The 17,929-nt window shown below is 42.6% G+C and overlaps 1 protein-coding gene across 2 annotated transcripts in view; it reads left to right on the plus strand.

The window, feature by feature from the left end:
• The first annotated feature begins 2,752 nt into the window (after nt 1-2,752).
• The window catches only part of wnt7bb (wingless-type MMTV integration site family, member 7Bb), a 45,820-nt gene continuing 30,643 nt past the window's right edge, over nt 2,753-17,929 (plus strand). Inside the window, exons 1-2 of one of the 2 annotated variants that reach the window (XM_014985982.2) lie at nt 2,753-3,579; nt 16,732-16,958. In XM_014985982.2, the coding sequence (XP_014841468.1) occupies nt 3,509-3,579; nt 16,732-16,958 (298 nt within the window). In that variant the 5' untranslated portion in view covers nt 2,753-3,508. Of the gene's footprint in view, nt 3,580-8,236; nt 8,654-16,731; nt 16,959-17,929 lie in introns of those variants that run through there. The other variant, XM_014985976.2, reaches the window with a different exon arrangement.

Genomic DNA, 17,929 nt, shown 5'->3' on the forward strand with positions numbered 1-17,929 from the left:
GAGGACAATGATTTCCTTTCAGATGCCTCTAAGTGGAAATATTTCACATGCAACGGCCTGTATGTGCAGCGTGAAGCACGCGCGGCGATGTGGCGTCCTCAGATTGATGTCCTCGCTAACCCGAGTGCTCTCATCCCCTGCCTCAGCTTTTTGAAGTTGAATAAACAGTGTGTCATAGGATCCTCCAGATACCACCCAAGTGCTACGGCGTGTGAGAGAGTCTGCGAGTACGAACAGTGCCTGTGTCTCCGGCTTGATTTGTGGGGCCTTCAGTCGCCGCGGCGAGTGCAAAAGAAAAAAAAAAAAGAGCCAGGAAGGGCCCCCGGGGGACTGTGTACGACCAGTGCACTGGGAACGCCGTCGACGAGCATAGCGTCGATGCGTGTGACATGTCTCCAGTGACAACGGCGGGGTGACAAATAACGCTGACGCACACTGTCCCCGGTCTTCATCCAGCCACCATAAAAACGGAGCTGGGCCTTTGAACATTTTAATTAAACTAAAAGGGACCATCTCCACCCAGGCCTGTGATTTAGGAACGTTCGAGGACAAACAACACCATCTTTTTACAGGGTAGACATCAAATGGATGTCTTTTTTTTTTTATGTCACCCTGGTTCCCTGGAGTTGACTTTGATTATTTCGAAAATCCATCTGGAATTTTGATGGGCATGTTTTGAACGAAACAAGGCCTCAAGACAATAAAAGCGGGGATGTCTTGAAACAAAAGGTCTCTGCGGTTTTGTCTGTTTCTCATGCTGAACAACAGCCTCACAGTCTGTGCACTCAGGAAACTCATGTCTGTAATTTTAGTTTATGCTGTCATTATTACAACACGTTAGCAAATGTTCATTTTTTTTTTTTTAATGGTTGGAAAGGGTGAGTCGTGTCATGCGTTATTTTACGGAGCCAAGTTTGGACTATGAAAATGAAAAGAATGCAAAAGTTAAAGTCAGACTTTTGCAGCGTCCAAAAAAGCTAACCCTTCTTCGCTTACTGTATGTGTCGATACCATCGAGAGGTGGAAGGATTTTCCCCGTTCTTCCTTGGAAAGAAGGTTTGAATCCAGTCCGACTGGACGGAGTGTGTCTGTGAAAATCTATTTAATGTCGGGGACTTTGAAAGCATCACCACAGTCGAATCCCTCTGAAGGGGGTCGATGTATTTCAGACGCCATGTGGAGTTTGTTTTGCACATCAGCCAGAAAGTTCAGTTTGGTCTCATCCGACTGGTGCATATTCTTACACGTATTTACGTGGGTGGACTCTGTTTACAAAGTGTCAGGGTTCGTATTCGGATCCTGCCACAGATTCTCAGTTGGGAGTTGGGTTGTCTCATTGTAACTCTCAAAAGAAAAGCGTCCTCACAGCATTTAGATGCCACCCCCCCAAGCTTCCCCGTAACGGCTTCTCCCACGTTTTTTGCTGTGTCTCCGACATCAGGGGTCCCCGATCCTGGCCCAACAGGTTTTAGATCCGCCTCTGCTCCAGCATAAATGAGTCAAGCGACTGCAATACATTGTCAACATCCTCAATAATCATCCATTCATTTTAGTTGTGTGTGTGGCAGATGGGAAATACCTAAAACATGCTCAAGCCACTGGACCCTGAGGACCAGAATTTGGGATCTCCAGAAACTGAAAATATGACAAGACCACCAGGGAATCATTTAAATATATATATATATATATATATATATATATATATATATATATATATATATATATATATATATATATATATATATATATATATATATATATATATTACAGTATAACCAGAGATGCACTGATCGGGCCAGTATCAATACCAGTACTGATGCAAATTCTGGATTTTCTTTGAGGCATTACCTGATAGTTGCGATTTTCACCATTCCCCAGAATGTCAGCACATGAAACAGGAAAAAAAAAAAACCTTTCTGCATTTAAAATAAAACTTTGATGCACTAGAAAAATATATATAATTTTCTAGAAGGATTCCTGGCTAAACCTGAAGGAATTATAGTTGCACATAATTTTATTTAGCGCCAGTGGATTAAAGGGTGGTTAATACAAAATAATATAAAAAAAAGTCTAATTTTTTTCTCCGCTTCACAATTACGTATGCACTTCTTTTTTTTGTCTATTACATAAAATCAAAATAACAGACAGTGACTTTTGTATCAACTGACAAAATGTGGAAAAGCTCAATTGAGTCTCAACACTTTTACAATAAATTTAGTGAAGCCGAACTGAACTGTATGCAAGCTGCTGCTACTTGGCCTCCAACGTCATTGGTTGGTTTTGATGCAACAAAAAAAAAAAGCCTTCCAGCAATATAAGGCTTAGTATATGTCAAGTGGGACAACAACCAAAAAAATGCAATTGTATTTAAATTAAGAATGAAAAAAAGGCTGGCTGAGACTCAGATCAACATCTCACTGCCACCAGAGGGAGTTATGTGTTGACTCCCCCAAGGAATTTATTTATACATCTGGACAAAATTCACAACTCGATAATAAATAAAAATCTGTTTTCTCTATACTGTTCCCCCCAGTGGGTCTGACAGAAAAGGGGACCAATGCGACATATTTATCAGAAAAGCCAGTTCGTCATAATTACTCATTATTAGTCATGCAGTGCTATGTTGTCTTGTAAGGCAAACAGCTGGAAAGCCATTTGGATTTTTTTTTTACTGGGCTTACTGTTGTGGTGTGGCCCATCCGGAGGGGGGGCGGAGGGGGCACAGAGGGAGGGGGGCAGCCCACACTGCCGGGGCAAAGTCGTGATGTTGCAAGCGCCCAGTTAAGGCTTATAAAAAGGCCATTCCGTTTCGTTCCTCGTTAGTTTTCTGTACAACAACCACACGTGTTGAGCTCAGGCTGGAAGCCCGTCCCATTCACTGCATATCTGGTGCAGGTAGGGGAGGAGTGGGAGGAAGAGGAGAAGAAGGAGGAGGAGGAGGCGGAGGAGGAGGCGCACAGCCCTTTTGTTACCTGTACTAGACGTACCTGGCTGTTGGACGGTAGTAACATGCTGAGAGTTTGAGGTTGCGGGGAAATACTTCCAAGTCAGATTCACAGAGTTTGGATTTCAATCTTGTGAAGACAGCAGTGTTTTTTCACCCTCCCCTCCTTGTTTTCTTCTTCTTCTACCTTTTAAATACGCACCGAGGGTTGTGGGGGGAGGAGGGAGAGAGAAAGTTAATTAGAATTTTAGCGTTTCTTTTGTTGGTTTGTTTGTTTTTTTAAAGTGAGGACGAATAGGAGTCACTTCCTCCCAAGAACTCATTCAACTTTTTTTCCCCCCCCAAACTGCGGTCACGTTTCCAGCTTTCGTTTTTCGGACTCCTCTCAGCATCTCACCTGTTCTGGACGATGGGTTTGTCGCCGTCGAGGATCCCCAAGGAGCTTCAGCTTGACGTGACGGGAACCAGGCGGTATACGTGCCTCTGGGGGGGTTAGGAACGCTGCAGATGTGAACGCCACTTTGTGTTAACAGTGCATGGCCTCTGGATAAAGTGCTACCGATCATGCACAAACCCCTCCGAAAGTGGAGTCTCTACGTGTTCCTGTGTTTCGGCATCATATACCTCAGACTAGGGTGAGTTTTTTTTTCTCCTTCTTCTTCTTCTTCCCCTCCTCTCTCATAGCTTCCTTGCACGCGCGAGCTGTAAAATTGACACACACAAAAAAACATGCGCACTTGATGTGTGGATTATAGTGCCCTCTGACCTCACGTTGAAAAAAAATTTTTAATATCAAAATTAGATGCATCGACTTTTTTATTTTTTAAATAGTCTTGTGAGTAAAAAGTAGCGCCCGGTTGCTTGTTGCAACGGACACCAAGAGGCTTTATTTGTTTCATGTCAGGAGGCTCTTTGCTCTTTTTTTTTTTTTGGTTGTTGCACAAGATCATTTCAGCCAGTGTCTCAGCTCCCGATCCTGCATACCTTCATTAATAGCGGCAGACTGAGTTGTATTTCCACATTCCATTGCCTAGACTGAGATCTTTTTTTTTTACGTCTTTACCTGTTTTGCAATAGCTCAGAAACACACCACACCATGACACATCATCCAACGTCTTCATAGCTCTGGAAGAACTGCTCTAATATTTTGTGCGTGTTTTGCTTGTAACTATTGTTTTTGCCAAAGCCGGTCCCGGGATATATGAGGGCCACGGCACAGTGTTACTGGGGTGGGGGGCCACCACTGCAGTTCACAGAGCAAAAGACAAAATTTTCAACTTAAATCTTCAGGTAGACCTGATTGATAAATTAGTCAGCTTGAATTGTGTACGTGGATTTTGTGTGTGTGTGTGTGTGTGCGTGTGTGTGTGTGTGTGTGTGTGTAAATTAAGGCTACATTCATTTTGTTTACAGTTTAATTGAAATATTCCTATAACGTGTTTAAAAAAAATTCCCAAGGGTCACAGACAGTATAAATCATCCAGAGACGAACAAATGGAAATGTAACTTCATCTTGTTGTGATATTGTGGGAATAATATCAAAGTGGAGAAAGTGTCTTTTTTTTTTGTTTTGTTTTGTTTTGGTGAAATGTTGAGAGAATTATGTTAAAACGAAGTAACTGTAATATAATTTATCATTTTCAGCACCCCAGATCCTCTAAAATGAAATCAGTCAAAGTATCCTGGAGTAATATTCTAGTTTATCGTGACTTCTCCGTTTCTCATGCGGATGTCCCGAAATCATTCCTAATGCTCGTTTAGATTTACAGGTCTTACAATTCATGTTGGGCTATATACCTCAAACTTTAGCATAACAGTCTGTTGTCAACTTAGACTTTTTTTTTCTATGGTTCGAGCTCAATCAGTTTTTGCATGTCGTCACAAAGTAACCAGCTTGTTTTACGGTTAACTCATTAATCGACTTTTGATTAAGTCGACGATGCATCAGGAGGCGTTTTGCTCAAAGTCATGTCACTTTATCTCATAAATAAATCAACTAGGAGGAAGTACCCGTTGATTTTTACACACAACAATTTCATGGGTGCAAAATAGCGCCGAGGTTAGCGCTGCTACCTCACAGGCATCGGGATATGCGGGTGTAGGTAACGGATGAATGGACGGTGCGTTTACATGCGCTGTGTGAACTTAAGTTAATGTCGAAGTGGATTTTTTTTAAGGTTCCCTTTAACCTCGGGCCGATCCGTGAAACTTAATTTGTGTTCTGTGTGTGATTTTAAGCGATCCCCAAAGGTCGCTGGATAAAATAAATAAAAATGATGTCAGAAGAAATAAATTTAAGCATGATATCTGTTGCAATTCATCCCAAAAGTATACATATTTTATGCTTCCTGCAATGAATATGAATCCTTTTGTTTTTGACAGCAGTGAGCCATGTGTCGTATTGTTCAAAAAGAAAATAATAGATTGCACATTTACAAAAACCAGAGACATAAAGTATCTGGTGAAGCCCTGAGAACTTAATGAACAGTGGCACCAGTGGAGGAGAACCGGGCAGGCAGTCGTTAAACCCCACCACGGTCTCGTATGCTGTCTGTTGTTCTGCTGTGCAGTAAAAAGGCTTAATGACGGAGAGGATACCGTGACTTTTATCTATTATTTATTTATTAATACTCGTCCAACATTTTAACATTTGTTACGAGCCACTTTTAAGTCAGTCACTCGCTGCTTGAAATTGGAATCAAATGTTTTTTTACGGTTTTCCCTTCGACCAAACAGATTATATGCACAACAGGTCCAGCGAACATACTGATTCAAGAGGCGGCAGCATGAACTTCGGCTAGTCAAGCAAGCACCCCGTGCACAACACCAGCATAACGTTTCCGCTGTGGCATTAAGCTTTGCTGTGCCACCCCGACTCTTTCGCTGCTCACCATCTGGCTGCCCCTTCCTGACTTTCTTTGGCTATCGCATGACAATAGCTCCACTATGAGGTAAAAGTAACCCATCTTCATGTTTACTAATCCGGAGCTCTTGGCTCACTCCGTCCATCCTTTCACTCCGGCTGAAAATCTTTCATGGTACCCTCTTTGCTTCCAGTGCAGGTGTTGAGTGAGAGTCACAATGCTGGGGCAAAAGAACGAAAGAAAGAGAGGAAAGAAAGAGAGGGAGGAAAGAAAAAAAAACCTGCGACAAAATCTTCAGTGTTTTATTTCCTTGCTCTGATTCCATTGGACTCTCATGATGTTATGCAGTAGATTCCTCTTATTTGTGTAGATATATCAGCTGGAATCCTTTTTCGGATTAAAACTGTGTCGTAAAATCATAGCTGTCATCTTCAGGTTAAGTGGAAATTTAATTCAAGGAATAAGAAACAGGGAGACAGATTGTTGATGCCTTGTCTTTTTAGGACAAGTATTAAGACTTTACACTGTAAGAAGGGAATTTGGAGGGAATTATACATACGAATTCACTCAAGTGTATAACAATATTGCCTCATTTTGAAAATAATTGAATGGACATGTTTGTTCAGTCCAGTCAGCCAATGCTTCCCTTTCATTGTCGTGTCCAACAGAGAACAGTAAATACATTCACTTACTGTTCTCCATAGACACAGTATCAATTCAGGGAAAGTCAAGACCCATAGTAAAACTTTGTGACCTACTTTAGCTAGTTTAGCAGCAGTGCTAATGCTAAAGTCGGCTTTGCTAGCTTCCTAACTCTAGGAAGTTGTTGGCAATGAACAGCTTAACTGTGGCTGTCAAAGCTTCCCGTGCTGCATTGCTAAAATAAATAGTGTCAGTTTGTATCCAGCTTTGGGTAGCTTAGCAATAGCCCGAATGCTAAACTGAAACTTGCTAGCAAGCTGAGCTTCTAATCCCTAAGGTAATCACTGCAAACAAATTGTACATCCAGCCATGACTTGCCACATTCTTAGAAAAGACAGTTTGCTACCATTTTACTAGCAACTATTTTTATTTTTGTTTCTTTTTAAAATGGTGGAAAACCATGTAACCTTTTTGAAGAAACAGCGAATTAGCTAGCTTGTCACATTTGGCCCTTTCCACTAGCGCCTAGCAGAGGGTTCGACCGGGCTGAATTCTACTCTGCCCTCCGTTGCAAACAGGTAACAGTAAAAGTGCATGTAAATACAAACAAACACTCAGACGGGTCTTTTTGTTCAAGTCAGAGTATTCCTCGCACATTCTGCATTCGCTCAGATGACAAAAAGAACAAACCACAAGCAGAAAATCAAAATACTGAACCAAGAGGCAGAAATAGCACAACGAGAAAAGGTACAGAATTTCACGCAACAAAAATAAACAGAAACTCTGTAGCCTAAAGATATATATCTCTGTACGAATATGTTAGCTTACATTCTGTATGCAAGCTAATATTTTTCACCAGCATTCGTTTTGAAGACTAAGCTAGTCTTAGCCATGGTTTTAACTAAATAATAAAAAACTCATAATGGAAATGGCTGACGTTTTCCTCAACAAATAAAACAGAGATGAAAGAAGCTGAAGTCCAATATTTGACCTGAATTTGTAGGATTTAAATCTACAATCAAGAAAACTAAGGGATTGAGAAATTTCTAAGTTCATCATATCACATAAACTGCAGATTTACTTGTACTTTACTTCAAAACAAATATAGAAAATTTGAGTAAGTAAGTATTTAAGTACTTAAGCTGTTGGATTAATCTGAGTGCAACTGTTTAAAACGAAATAAGTATATTAAAAGGTCGATTGAACGCTGCAATATTTTAAATCCTAATCTGTTTAAATAGCTAAAATAAAATAGGATAATCCTAACATAGTGGGATCTTAAAACGGATGTTGAATTAATCTAATTATGCACCCTATTTTTGTGGGAAATTGTGTAACTTCTAACGATTCTGATCATTTATTACGCATGTCAGTCTGCGCAAGAGATCAGATTTGAATTTGTAATCTTAAATCCACGTAAAACAAACAAATAAAAATAATCATTTTACCATGGCAACAACTTGTTGAATCAGAGAGAGGTCGCGACAGAGAAGTGTGCGCTCGGTCTGTTTTATTTGAAGCTCACGCAGCTTTTCGTCAGCGTTTGTTTATTTTTGGCTGGATGGGTTTAGGGTAGCAGCGGCAGGGGCGGCGGCAGCGGCGATGGTGGCTATGGAGGCTGATCATGAATGAAAACCTCCTTCACATCCAGCGTGGAGGTGGGGGGTGGGGGGAGTGGAGGGGATCGGATCAGTGTCACCCCATTGTCCCGCCGTGGCAAAGTGGGCGGATAGCAGTGTCTCCTCCTGCCCAATGGCAGCCGCGATCCTCATGAGAGCGCAGAAGAGGCACTTTTCTGCCATGCAGAATCCCTAAAACCATCATCGCTCCGGCTCGGCTCGGAGAGCCCACAGCAGTGCGCGTCAAAGAGCCTCGGCTGCTGAGAGATGTCAGAGCCAACCTCGGCGCACACACGGCCCTGCTGGGAGCTCGGAGCTGCGTAGGGAGCGCCGCGCAAGGAGAATCTCTGGTGTCTCTTCTCTCTCTCTTCCTCTCTCTCTCTCTCGAGCGGACATAAAAGCAGGAATATACATTTTTTTCTATTTTTATTTTTAATTTTGTTTACTTGCATCGGCGTCGCCTCACTCCTGTCCGAGCGTGGCCATTCGCTCAATGTCATCATGATCATCATCTCGTCGCGCAGTGTACTGCTGTCAGTCTACTACCCGCAGATCTTCCTGATCCTGACGAGCGGAAGCTACCTGTAAGTTAGAGCCAATTAACCCAACTGCTCCTTAATTAGCTCCGGAGCCTGCCTGCTCCGCGGCTCATCCACACCCACACCGCATTTTAGTTGTTGTTGTTTTTTTAATCCCACTTACTAAATACATCTGAAGATACATGAACGTTTCTCGCTGTAGATAAAGTTAAAGGGTTTTTTTTTGGAGAGCGCGTAATGCGCAACGAGCTATTTGTTCAATGCCAACCACATTGCTGCTGCTTCTTCTTCTTCTTTTCTTCTTCTACTCGTCGGATTTTAATTGTAAGATGAAGTTGGGGGATTCCAATCACAGTGCACATCGTCAGGAAAGCCATCCACGTGGGCTGATTAGTTACACTTGAACGCCGCGTCATGTCAGCGCGTAACGAGCCGCGCCGTTGATTAATCGGTCGCCGCATCAAACGGTTTTTTTTTTTTTTTTTTTTTGCATGTTCCGGCCAACCTCATTTTGATCATATGCTCTTTCTTTATTCTTTTTATACAAATTATTTTCCTCCAGAAACTTGTTTTCGGATTCATTTCGGCCACTGAGTGGCAGAGGTGTTCTAGACATTTCGGATGTGGATTTTCAGATTTTACTTTCTTTCTGAGGGGAAAATGTAATGTGTGCGAGGAGACGTTTTATTTGTGTGTCGTTACAGCACCTTCAGTTTGTTCTTGGTGTGTGAGTGTGTGTTAGTATTTGATCCTGCGTCCTTTTGACCTGCTGGCAACAAGTGATTGATGCAGAGGCGTCTCCAGACAGCGGTGTTGAATGAATGGACGAGCGCCCCCTGGGCCCATCAGACTTTTCTCATGTATTATTATGCTTGTCAAGAAGAAAGGTGTTCATAATTCCCACTAAAAGTACATTTATTTAAAATTCTCTCTTATTTTTTCTTTTTACAAATATTATGTCTTGAGAAATCCCAAATCATGTCTTAAGGAATCTAAATTCAGCTTTAAAATGATCTCCTTCCCTCTTGATCCGCTGGATGCTGAACTAGAGGTGATCAAATCCGATCCAGACTCCATTAAAAGAACTAAACTAAAACAAGAGGCTTTTTTTGTTTTTGTTTTTGCTTGTGTGTGTTATTTTTTTGAAAGAGCAGAATCAGATGCCGCAGTATCAGCCAGCTGCAGTGCGCAGCCCACGTTTCACCGTAACACCAACACCGTGTCGCCGGAACGCTTAGATACGACGACACGAACGCTAAACGTTGCGATTCTTGACACGCCGATTGCGCTGCGGACGTATTTTCCTTCCTCATTTGTCTGAAGCAGAACGCTGGCTTTTTCCAAAAATAATTCCTCATCCACTCCATCCCTGCTCTTCTCTCTTTTTTGCTGCCCAGAGACCCCAAACCTGAGTCCAAAATAGATGTGGTTTCCACTACTATGAATAGGAATGGCTTGCACATCAAAGCCACTCAGAACAGTGTCTGTTTTAATTCTCTCAGCATAATTCATGCCCAAATCTTTTCACCAGCCGTTTCAATAAGGGTTAAAAGCAACACGCCCGTGTCTTCGCAAAATATATTTTGACATGTTCCTTCATAGAGTTTGTTTAAAATGCCTGTGGCAAAGCAAGGCGATAGCAAAGTCTCCGCTTTCTGGAGGAACTTTGCTGCCGTGACCAGCATTTGGATCCGTGCAATTTCAATACGTTGTTATCCATCTCCTCTTATTTAACTTTTAAGCTGAATGAGCGTCTGTTCAGGATCTGGAGCAGTGTGAATAGCCAGTAAACAGTTGTGTAGGAAACACAGAGAAACAAGCGGGAACAAAGCAGACGATGAGACGTTTCAGAGAGTTTCTGTTGCTTCGGTTGCTCTGAAACAGATCCAGGATGCTCCGTTGACCTTTTCAGACCCCGTCCTCAAGGCTCCCCCTGGCTTGCAGCTGGAGCCTCATGCTGAGATGCGACACACTCTCTGACTAGACGCGGGGCCCGCATGAGACCGTCACTGAAAGATGAAAGATGCCCCCCCGCCCCCTGAGGAAGAAATAGTGCGATTAGAAGAAAAAGAGAATGATGCAGCATGTTCTAATCGCCTTTATGTAAAACGGGAAGACAACGTTTAGTCATACTGCTGCTAAAATAATGTTATATTCTCTACGTTTCTAACACACTGCAAAAACACAAAATCTTGACCAAGTATTTTTGGTCAAGCTTCTGGTGCAGACATCTCAGTACACGTTTCAACAAGATGAACAAATAACAAAATATAGTTTTAAGTCAATAATGATGAAAACGTGCTATTTCCACTGGGGGATTATTTCACTTATAACATGAGAAAAATATCTTGTTATAAGTGAAATAACCTGCCTGAGGAACTGTTTTTTTTTATCAATATTGAGGAAATATTGACATAAAACAAGCTCCTGTATTTTGTTGAAAAATACAGGAGCTTGTTAGTTTTGTCTAATTTCAAGTGTATGAAGACATTTGCACTAGAAACTACACCAAAAATATTTGGTAAGGTTTTGTGTTTCTGCGCTGCATTTATTCACTACATTGCTGCTTGTGCACTGAAAAAAGAAAATAGTTGAACCAGCTTTAGATGATTTGTTTCAGTTGGTAACAAGTAATTCAATTAAACTAATCCGACTTAATTTCTTAACTCTTCCGGACTGAACGGAGCGCCAGCGATCCAGCCGAAGTTGCAGTACCGTAATTCCGCCACACGTAGCGCTGTCTGAAAAATTCCAACAGTTTCTGAAAGAGGAGAGACGTTGCGCTTTCCATCTAATATCGGGTTATTACGGTAATTTCACCCCTGCCGTAACAGGGAGCGACATTAATCTTGAGAGGTGCGCTATTAATAGACGGTAAATTGCAAAAACAGCTACATATTGAAAGTTCAAAAAAGTTATGGATAAATGGGCAAATATATTTACTTGCAGGACATTTAAAGAACTGTGTGCACTTAAAATAAGCAAAAAATATCCAGGTAGATATTTTTATAATAATATAATTTAGGACATAAAGGGCTAAGTTTGTTTAACTTGACACATTTAAGACAGTCTTACTCAAATCACTTAGTTTACATCAAATAAAGAAGTAAACTAATGAGTCAAAATGTTTGTATTTGGTTCAAGCAGCCTTTATTTGAGAAGAGAGAGACAGGAAAGCAGGTAATGAAAGAGGGGGAAGACATGCAGCAAAGGTCATCAGGCTGGGAATCAAACCTGCGACAGCCACGTCAAGGACTAAGGTCTCCTTATGTTGGTTGTGCTAGACCCCTGTGCCACCACAGCACCAAGGTTGGTACAGGTTCTGTTGCTGGTGAATATGGCGTCATGACATCAGTCGTCAGATACGAACGCAGCATTGAACTTAATTGTTTCAAGTAAAGTAAAAAATTACTTTAAGTTAAAAATATGTAACTTTTAAGTTAATTCAAAATAGAAAAAAGTAAGTTGTCATCACTAAACCAAAAGAAAATTAAGTGAGATTAAGGTAAATAAGTCCATTGGATGACCTACAACTGTTAAGGTGTTTTACACTTTTTAGGGTGTGACATATTTGCTACAAGCGTAGCATTCAGCTGCCTGGCACTGCGCAGCAACAGGTTGGGAAGGGGCAGCGCTGTGTCACTGTTTGTTCCGAGGTCGATGATCAACGGGGGGCGGGGGTTCTGTTTGACATTTTTGAAGTGGGCAGCGCTGCGCCCGTTATATAATCATGCAGTTTGTAAATGAGCAGCCAGAGAGGAAACGCCTAACACAACAGCAATTCCCCGCTTTTATTCACTTGACACACTTCACTGTGTCTCCGGCGTTTTGGTAAGTGCATTCCTCAGCGGAAGATGCATGCCCCCGGAGCTTAGCAGCGTTTCAGTCAGGTTCATAGTGTTTCATGTGATGGAGTGGGTGGCTGGAAGCACGCTGTATGCCATGAGGGTATGGTTTCTTTTCAGGCCACCCTGCTTAGTAATAAAACCTTCAAGTTTTTTTTTTTTTCCCCTTCTTTTAAACCACTGATGTTGGGTAATGCTGCAGAAAGGCTGATGCCTCGCCGGTACTCAATCATTTCAGCGGCTGCCGAACTGCCCGGGCGCGACTTCGTGACACTTTTCGGTCGTCGGTTTTCCTGTCTCGTGGGAGACGAACTGTGCCCCCCCCCCCACCCCTCCTACCCCGCCGAGCCACTGCTGGCACAAACAGAGAACAGGGCTAAAGCAAACAGAATCACATTTGTGCGCCGCGATGATGCAGGGATTTAAAAGCTTAGCTCTGGAATTCCCTGTTTGGTGTTTGACGGTTTGGGACGGCGTTGGAGCTCTGTGTGTTTCAGAGAAAGTACAGGGGGATGAGCGAGGGAAACCGCTCGAGAGAAGGAGCCAGTGAAAAAACATCTTGCGTGGGCTTTCAGCAAAGAAATGTGAACACTAAAAGAAATGAAGGGATCTGGAGCGTATAGTGGCGTTGGCAATGATAGCGTCCGTCATGCCGGTAACCCCGTTCTACAGTAGCAGGTTGCTTTTACTTAATGAGTCCGCCCCCTTCGGCTTGTGCAGACAGCATACCGCCGTTGCTAAGAACAACCACGTATACAGCTGGGGGGTCAAAAAAGGTCAGAGGAGTTCACATCTCTTTACGGCGGAGAGAGCAAAGAGGGCCTGAAAGCAGCAGCCGGCTGCACTGTTTGCTGTGCACCTGACAAATGTCTTGTTCTCCGCCTCGAGGCTTTTTCTTCTCTCCTTGATATAACATCTCATTTTTAACTTCTTTTTTTTTTTTTTTTTTTTTTTTTTTTTTGCTGCAACTGCATTAAATATAGTGATATTTGGCTGCAACAAGCAGAGAAAGGTTAGGAAAATACGCCAGGAGTCTCTGATAAACATCTTTTTTTTTAAATGTGTTGCAAAAGTATCCACTCCTGTTGAGGTTTTTCATGTTACTACGTCAAACTCTGATGTTTTTTTTTTTTTGTTGTTTTTTTTTTTAGAAGTAGGGGGAACATTATGCAATACATGGTTTTCTAAAGGTAAGTAAAAATGATAAAAGAAAAATCTGAAGAGTATGGCCTGCATTTTTATTCCATTCCATTTACTCTGTAAGGAAATCCGGTGCTACTCTGACCAGCTTCCTTGGTCCTGCTGCTCATGCCTCCACCATGATGCTGCCACCAATGTGGTTTCATGGTGCGTTCAGGGTCATGTGCAGTGTGAGTCTTCTTCTGAACATGGTCAAAAACTTCCATCTTGATCTTCGATGACCAAAGCTGTAAATGCATAAATCCGCTGTGAGACTAAGGTTGCGTTCGCACCTGCCCTGTTTGGTCCACTTTTATGAAACTTCAGTTCATTTGTCTAGAAAGTGACATTCGTTTGGGGAGGTGTGAATCGAACTCTAATGCGAACTCTGGTGTGCCTGAAAAGCTTGCTGTCGTTTTGATTGTAGTGAACTCTAGTGTGGTTTGAATGCATATGTGAACGCCAAGCAGACTGGAAACCACTCCAAAACCAGGAAGTGGACTGTAGTGCAGAGCATTCTAGGTAAATACAACGAAAAGGAATTAAATGCATCTAGAGCAAGTGGAAGATATAACCCAAGAGAGAAATCCAACAACCACTAAAATCAGACGCCACTCCATTTTTGTTTACATTTTTGGAAGGAAGTTGGGTTCATGTCGTCTTCGGAGATTTTTGTGTCATTTCCTTCCGTGGTTCTTGGTGCAGCGCCACCGCAGGCAAGGAGGGGAAAAGGTTTTTCGAAGTTCTGCCACGGCAGTATGACGGCGAACTGCATCGACTGAAAACGTAACCAACGTTGCAGTTTTGTCCCCGATCGAACCAAGCCGACCGCACTCCAATAGTCTGAAAATTTGTGGGAGTATGTGCGTGCCTAAAACGTAAAAGTTTTTTTTTTTTTTTTTTTTTTTTTTTGTGAGGTGGAGCAAAGGTACTTGTCCAGATGAGATTATCTGGGAGTGACTTTTACCCAATAAAAATATATTAGTTCTCAGCCTGTGGTCTTCTCCCAGAAGCTCTGTAAACTCCAATCTAAATCCAAGAGACTATAATTCTTCAGCATTGTTCCTCCTCACCCATTCTTCCACTAACCCTCCTCTCCGCCTCTCCTTCCTCACGCTCCGCCATCCCGTTTTCGCTGACACACAACTCGCCTGAGTTCGTTCGCCCCATCTTGTGGTTAATCTTTTTCGAGGTCAACATCGTATTTCAAAAGGAGCAGTGTTCCTCCAAGCTCATTTCTGGCTGCCCGTCCTCGACATGTTTAAAAAAAAAAAAAAAGTACGTATCTACACGGTCTTGATGGCAGCAAACAGAGCCCTGGAGGGAGTCGGCACTTTGTTTTTGGCACCAATCCGCCTTTGGCTTCCTCAGCAGCAGAACCACCCCACCTTTTAAATGTGTTTTCTGTGTATTCACTGCAAATCACTGGATGTGTGTTGTCTCTGGGTAGAACAAGAGGAGGAGGTGTGTGTCATTTTCTCTAAAGCGTAATAACCTTGAATTACGGCGATTTGTGTTGAAAACGCTTTTTTTTTTCGTTTTTGTTTTTGTTTTATGTACTCATTACAAATTAATTATGGGATGTGGCTGCAGATAAAACAGTCTCTTGTGAACAGCGAGGGTGGCACGTTACCTCAGGAGTCTGCCTCAAACGTGTAATTAAGCAAAGCCTGAGACGTATTACTTTGTGTGACATTTGTTTGAAAGAGGGACACTGCTTCCACACCGAGAGAAACCACAACGGAGTACAATGTGTTTCCATAAGAGCCTGGAAGCCCTTCACAGTGCTATGGTACCAAACAATTAGCATAAAACCCCAAACTCATTACTCAGACTCCCATCATCTGAGCCAGCACTGAATGCTGTCAGTAGTCAAACATGCATCCTGCTTTTTTCTTTCTTTTTTTTTTCTGGGTACTTTCTGTAAGTTTCCATCTCCCTTAGCAGTTTTATGTGGGTTTTGTGTGAAACAAAGGGCCGAGGGGGAGGTACAAAAGCATCTCGTGTGCTAAGTACGGAGAATGTGTGATGCTGTGGGCCAGCGTTTCTCCCAAAGGAAGCTGGAAACTTGTCAAACTGTGTGGAGTTTGGAACCGTTTGAAAGGGCAGCGTTTTGTAAATTTGACTTTTTTATTTTTTAGCTTCCCATCATGTTATGTTATCTCCTCATCATAAACATATCTGGAGTGTTGTCTTGATTCTTTCATGCATGTTTGAGAAATCCTTTAATCTCCCATGGCAACCACTCAGCTGGACAAAACCCCTGGGTGGACCTGGCTCCGCCTCTTTGAGGACGAAGCTCCAGCTCGGAGCTGCAGTTTCCAAGCTTCAGCGTTACATATCGGCCTTCTCGTACAACTTACCCACTCAGCTCCTTCAGACTAGCCAGCAGCAATCAGCAAACACCTGGAGGAACTGCACACCTGCTGAGCTCATTATAGGAGCTGCTTCTCATCACAATGCTGTTAAATTGTTGTTAAGGAGGAGCCATGTTGGGATGGAGGAGGCGAAGGCGGAGTCTCAGAAAGAGGAGGAGCAGGAGTTTTTAAAGAGACAGTAACCCAATTTTAAGGTGTTAAATGACAAAGTCGGTTTTCTATTCAGTCGTATTTGACATATTTGGCATTCTTAATAACAGCCGGATGTAACATAGTTACTTGATTGTGCTGTAAACTGATTCTGTGTGGCTGGGAAATCCCTAATTCTGCCCCCTTAAGACAAGAAGAAAATGAGCTGTTAATGAGCTACCAGTGGGTATTTCAGGAGGTTCTTTGGTCTGACACATATCGTCAAATAAACATGAAAGCGGGTCGACCTTCTTACACGTCTATCAAACGTAAATTCTACAGAAAACCTGGGAGGAGAACATGAGAGAAGAAGCAGAACTGTAGAAATGGTCAGAGATCCTGCTCTCTCTTTACTTCTAGAAGGGAAGCAGAATAAATTTACTGTGTCAAATTGCACATCTACGATGAAAGATGAACTTATTTCAGTGTTATTTACTCATATTTACTAGAGGTGTAAGCATGTTTTCAAGGTTCACCCACCAGCCTTTCTTTGTGCGTCTGCTTCATGTGTGTGTTTCTCTCACTCCGGCAGGGCCCTGTCCTCGGTTGTGGCTCTGGGTGCCAACATCATCTGCAACAAGATTCCGGGGCTGGCACCTCGCCAGCGGGCCATCTGCCAGAGCCGCCCAGACGCCATCATTGTTGTAGGCGAAGGCGCCCAAATGGGCATCAATGAGTGCCAGTACCAGTTCCGGTACGGACGCTGGAACTGCTCGGCACTCGGAGAGAGGACGGTCTTCGGTCAGGAGCTTCGAGTAGGTCAGTCTGAGTTCTTTCACCGCAGGGAAAAGGGCACAGTGTGTGCGTGTGCGAGTGTGTGTTTATGCACGTCTAGGGCTTACCATTCGGAGCGCTGACATTTATTTTTACAGAGGAATTAAATTTTGGGGACACCTGGCTTCTTTCCTGAGCAACCTTTATCTTCCTCAGAAGTGGGATCAGTTTAGATTTGTGTAATAAATCTGGGCAAAAAGGTTTCAATATTCCCCTGTTTGATCTCTTACTTAGGTAGCCAACACTGAATGATGTTATTTTCACGTAAAAAGGTACAAAAGAAGCTTTGTGTGCTACTCCCGATGCATCCGATTTGACTTTGAAAGCTGTACGTTTAGGTGGACACCCATGTCCAGATCAGCTGAGTTGGACTTTCTGGTTTAGTTCTCAATTGGTTCAAGTCTTACATGTCAACTGGTAACGTCTCATCAGAGCTGAGGTACCCCAAGGTTCCATCTTGGGACTTCTCTTATTTACTATCCTCGTGCTCCAGATAACTCAGAAAACAACATGTAATACGATTAGATACCATAACTACGCAGATGATGCTGAGCGCTGAGCAGATGATTCACTCCTGAACCTTCAGAGACACATAAAGACAGTTACAAAGTCGGCCTTCTGTCACCTGGAGAACATTTCCAGGATTAAAGGACTAATTTAACAGCAAGATCTGGAGAAACTCATACATGTCTTTAGCTGCATTGATTGCTATATCGTCCTCACAAGTCTCCCCCGGCCCCAAAAAAATCCTCCAGCCGCAGTTGATCCAGAACGCCGCTGCTACTCACATTCTCTCTGAAACCAGGAAGACAGAACACACAGCCCCAGTTCTGAATTTCTTGCACTGAGTCCTTGAATAGACGTTTCTTTTTTTTTCTTTTTTTTTTAAATGCTTTTGCTGGTTCATAAATCTGAACGGCTTGGCACTAAAATACATTAAATATCTGTTGTCGTTA

The sequence above is a fragment of the Poecilia mexicana genome, unplaced genomic scaffold (genome assembly GCF_051168715.1).
Source record: "Poecilia mexicana isolate PSO_F unplaced genomic scaffold, ASM5116871v1 scaffold_6, whole genome shotgun sequence".
Lineage (NCBI taxonomy): Eukaryota > Metazoa > Chordata > Actinopteri > Cyprinodontiformes > Poeciliidae > Poecilia > Poecilia mexicana.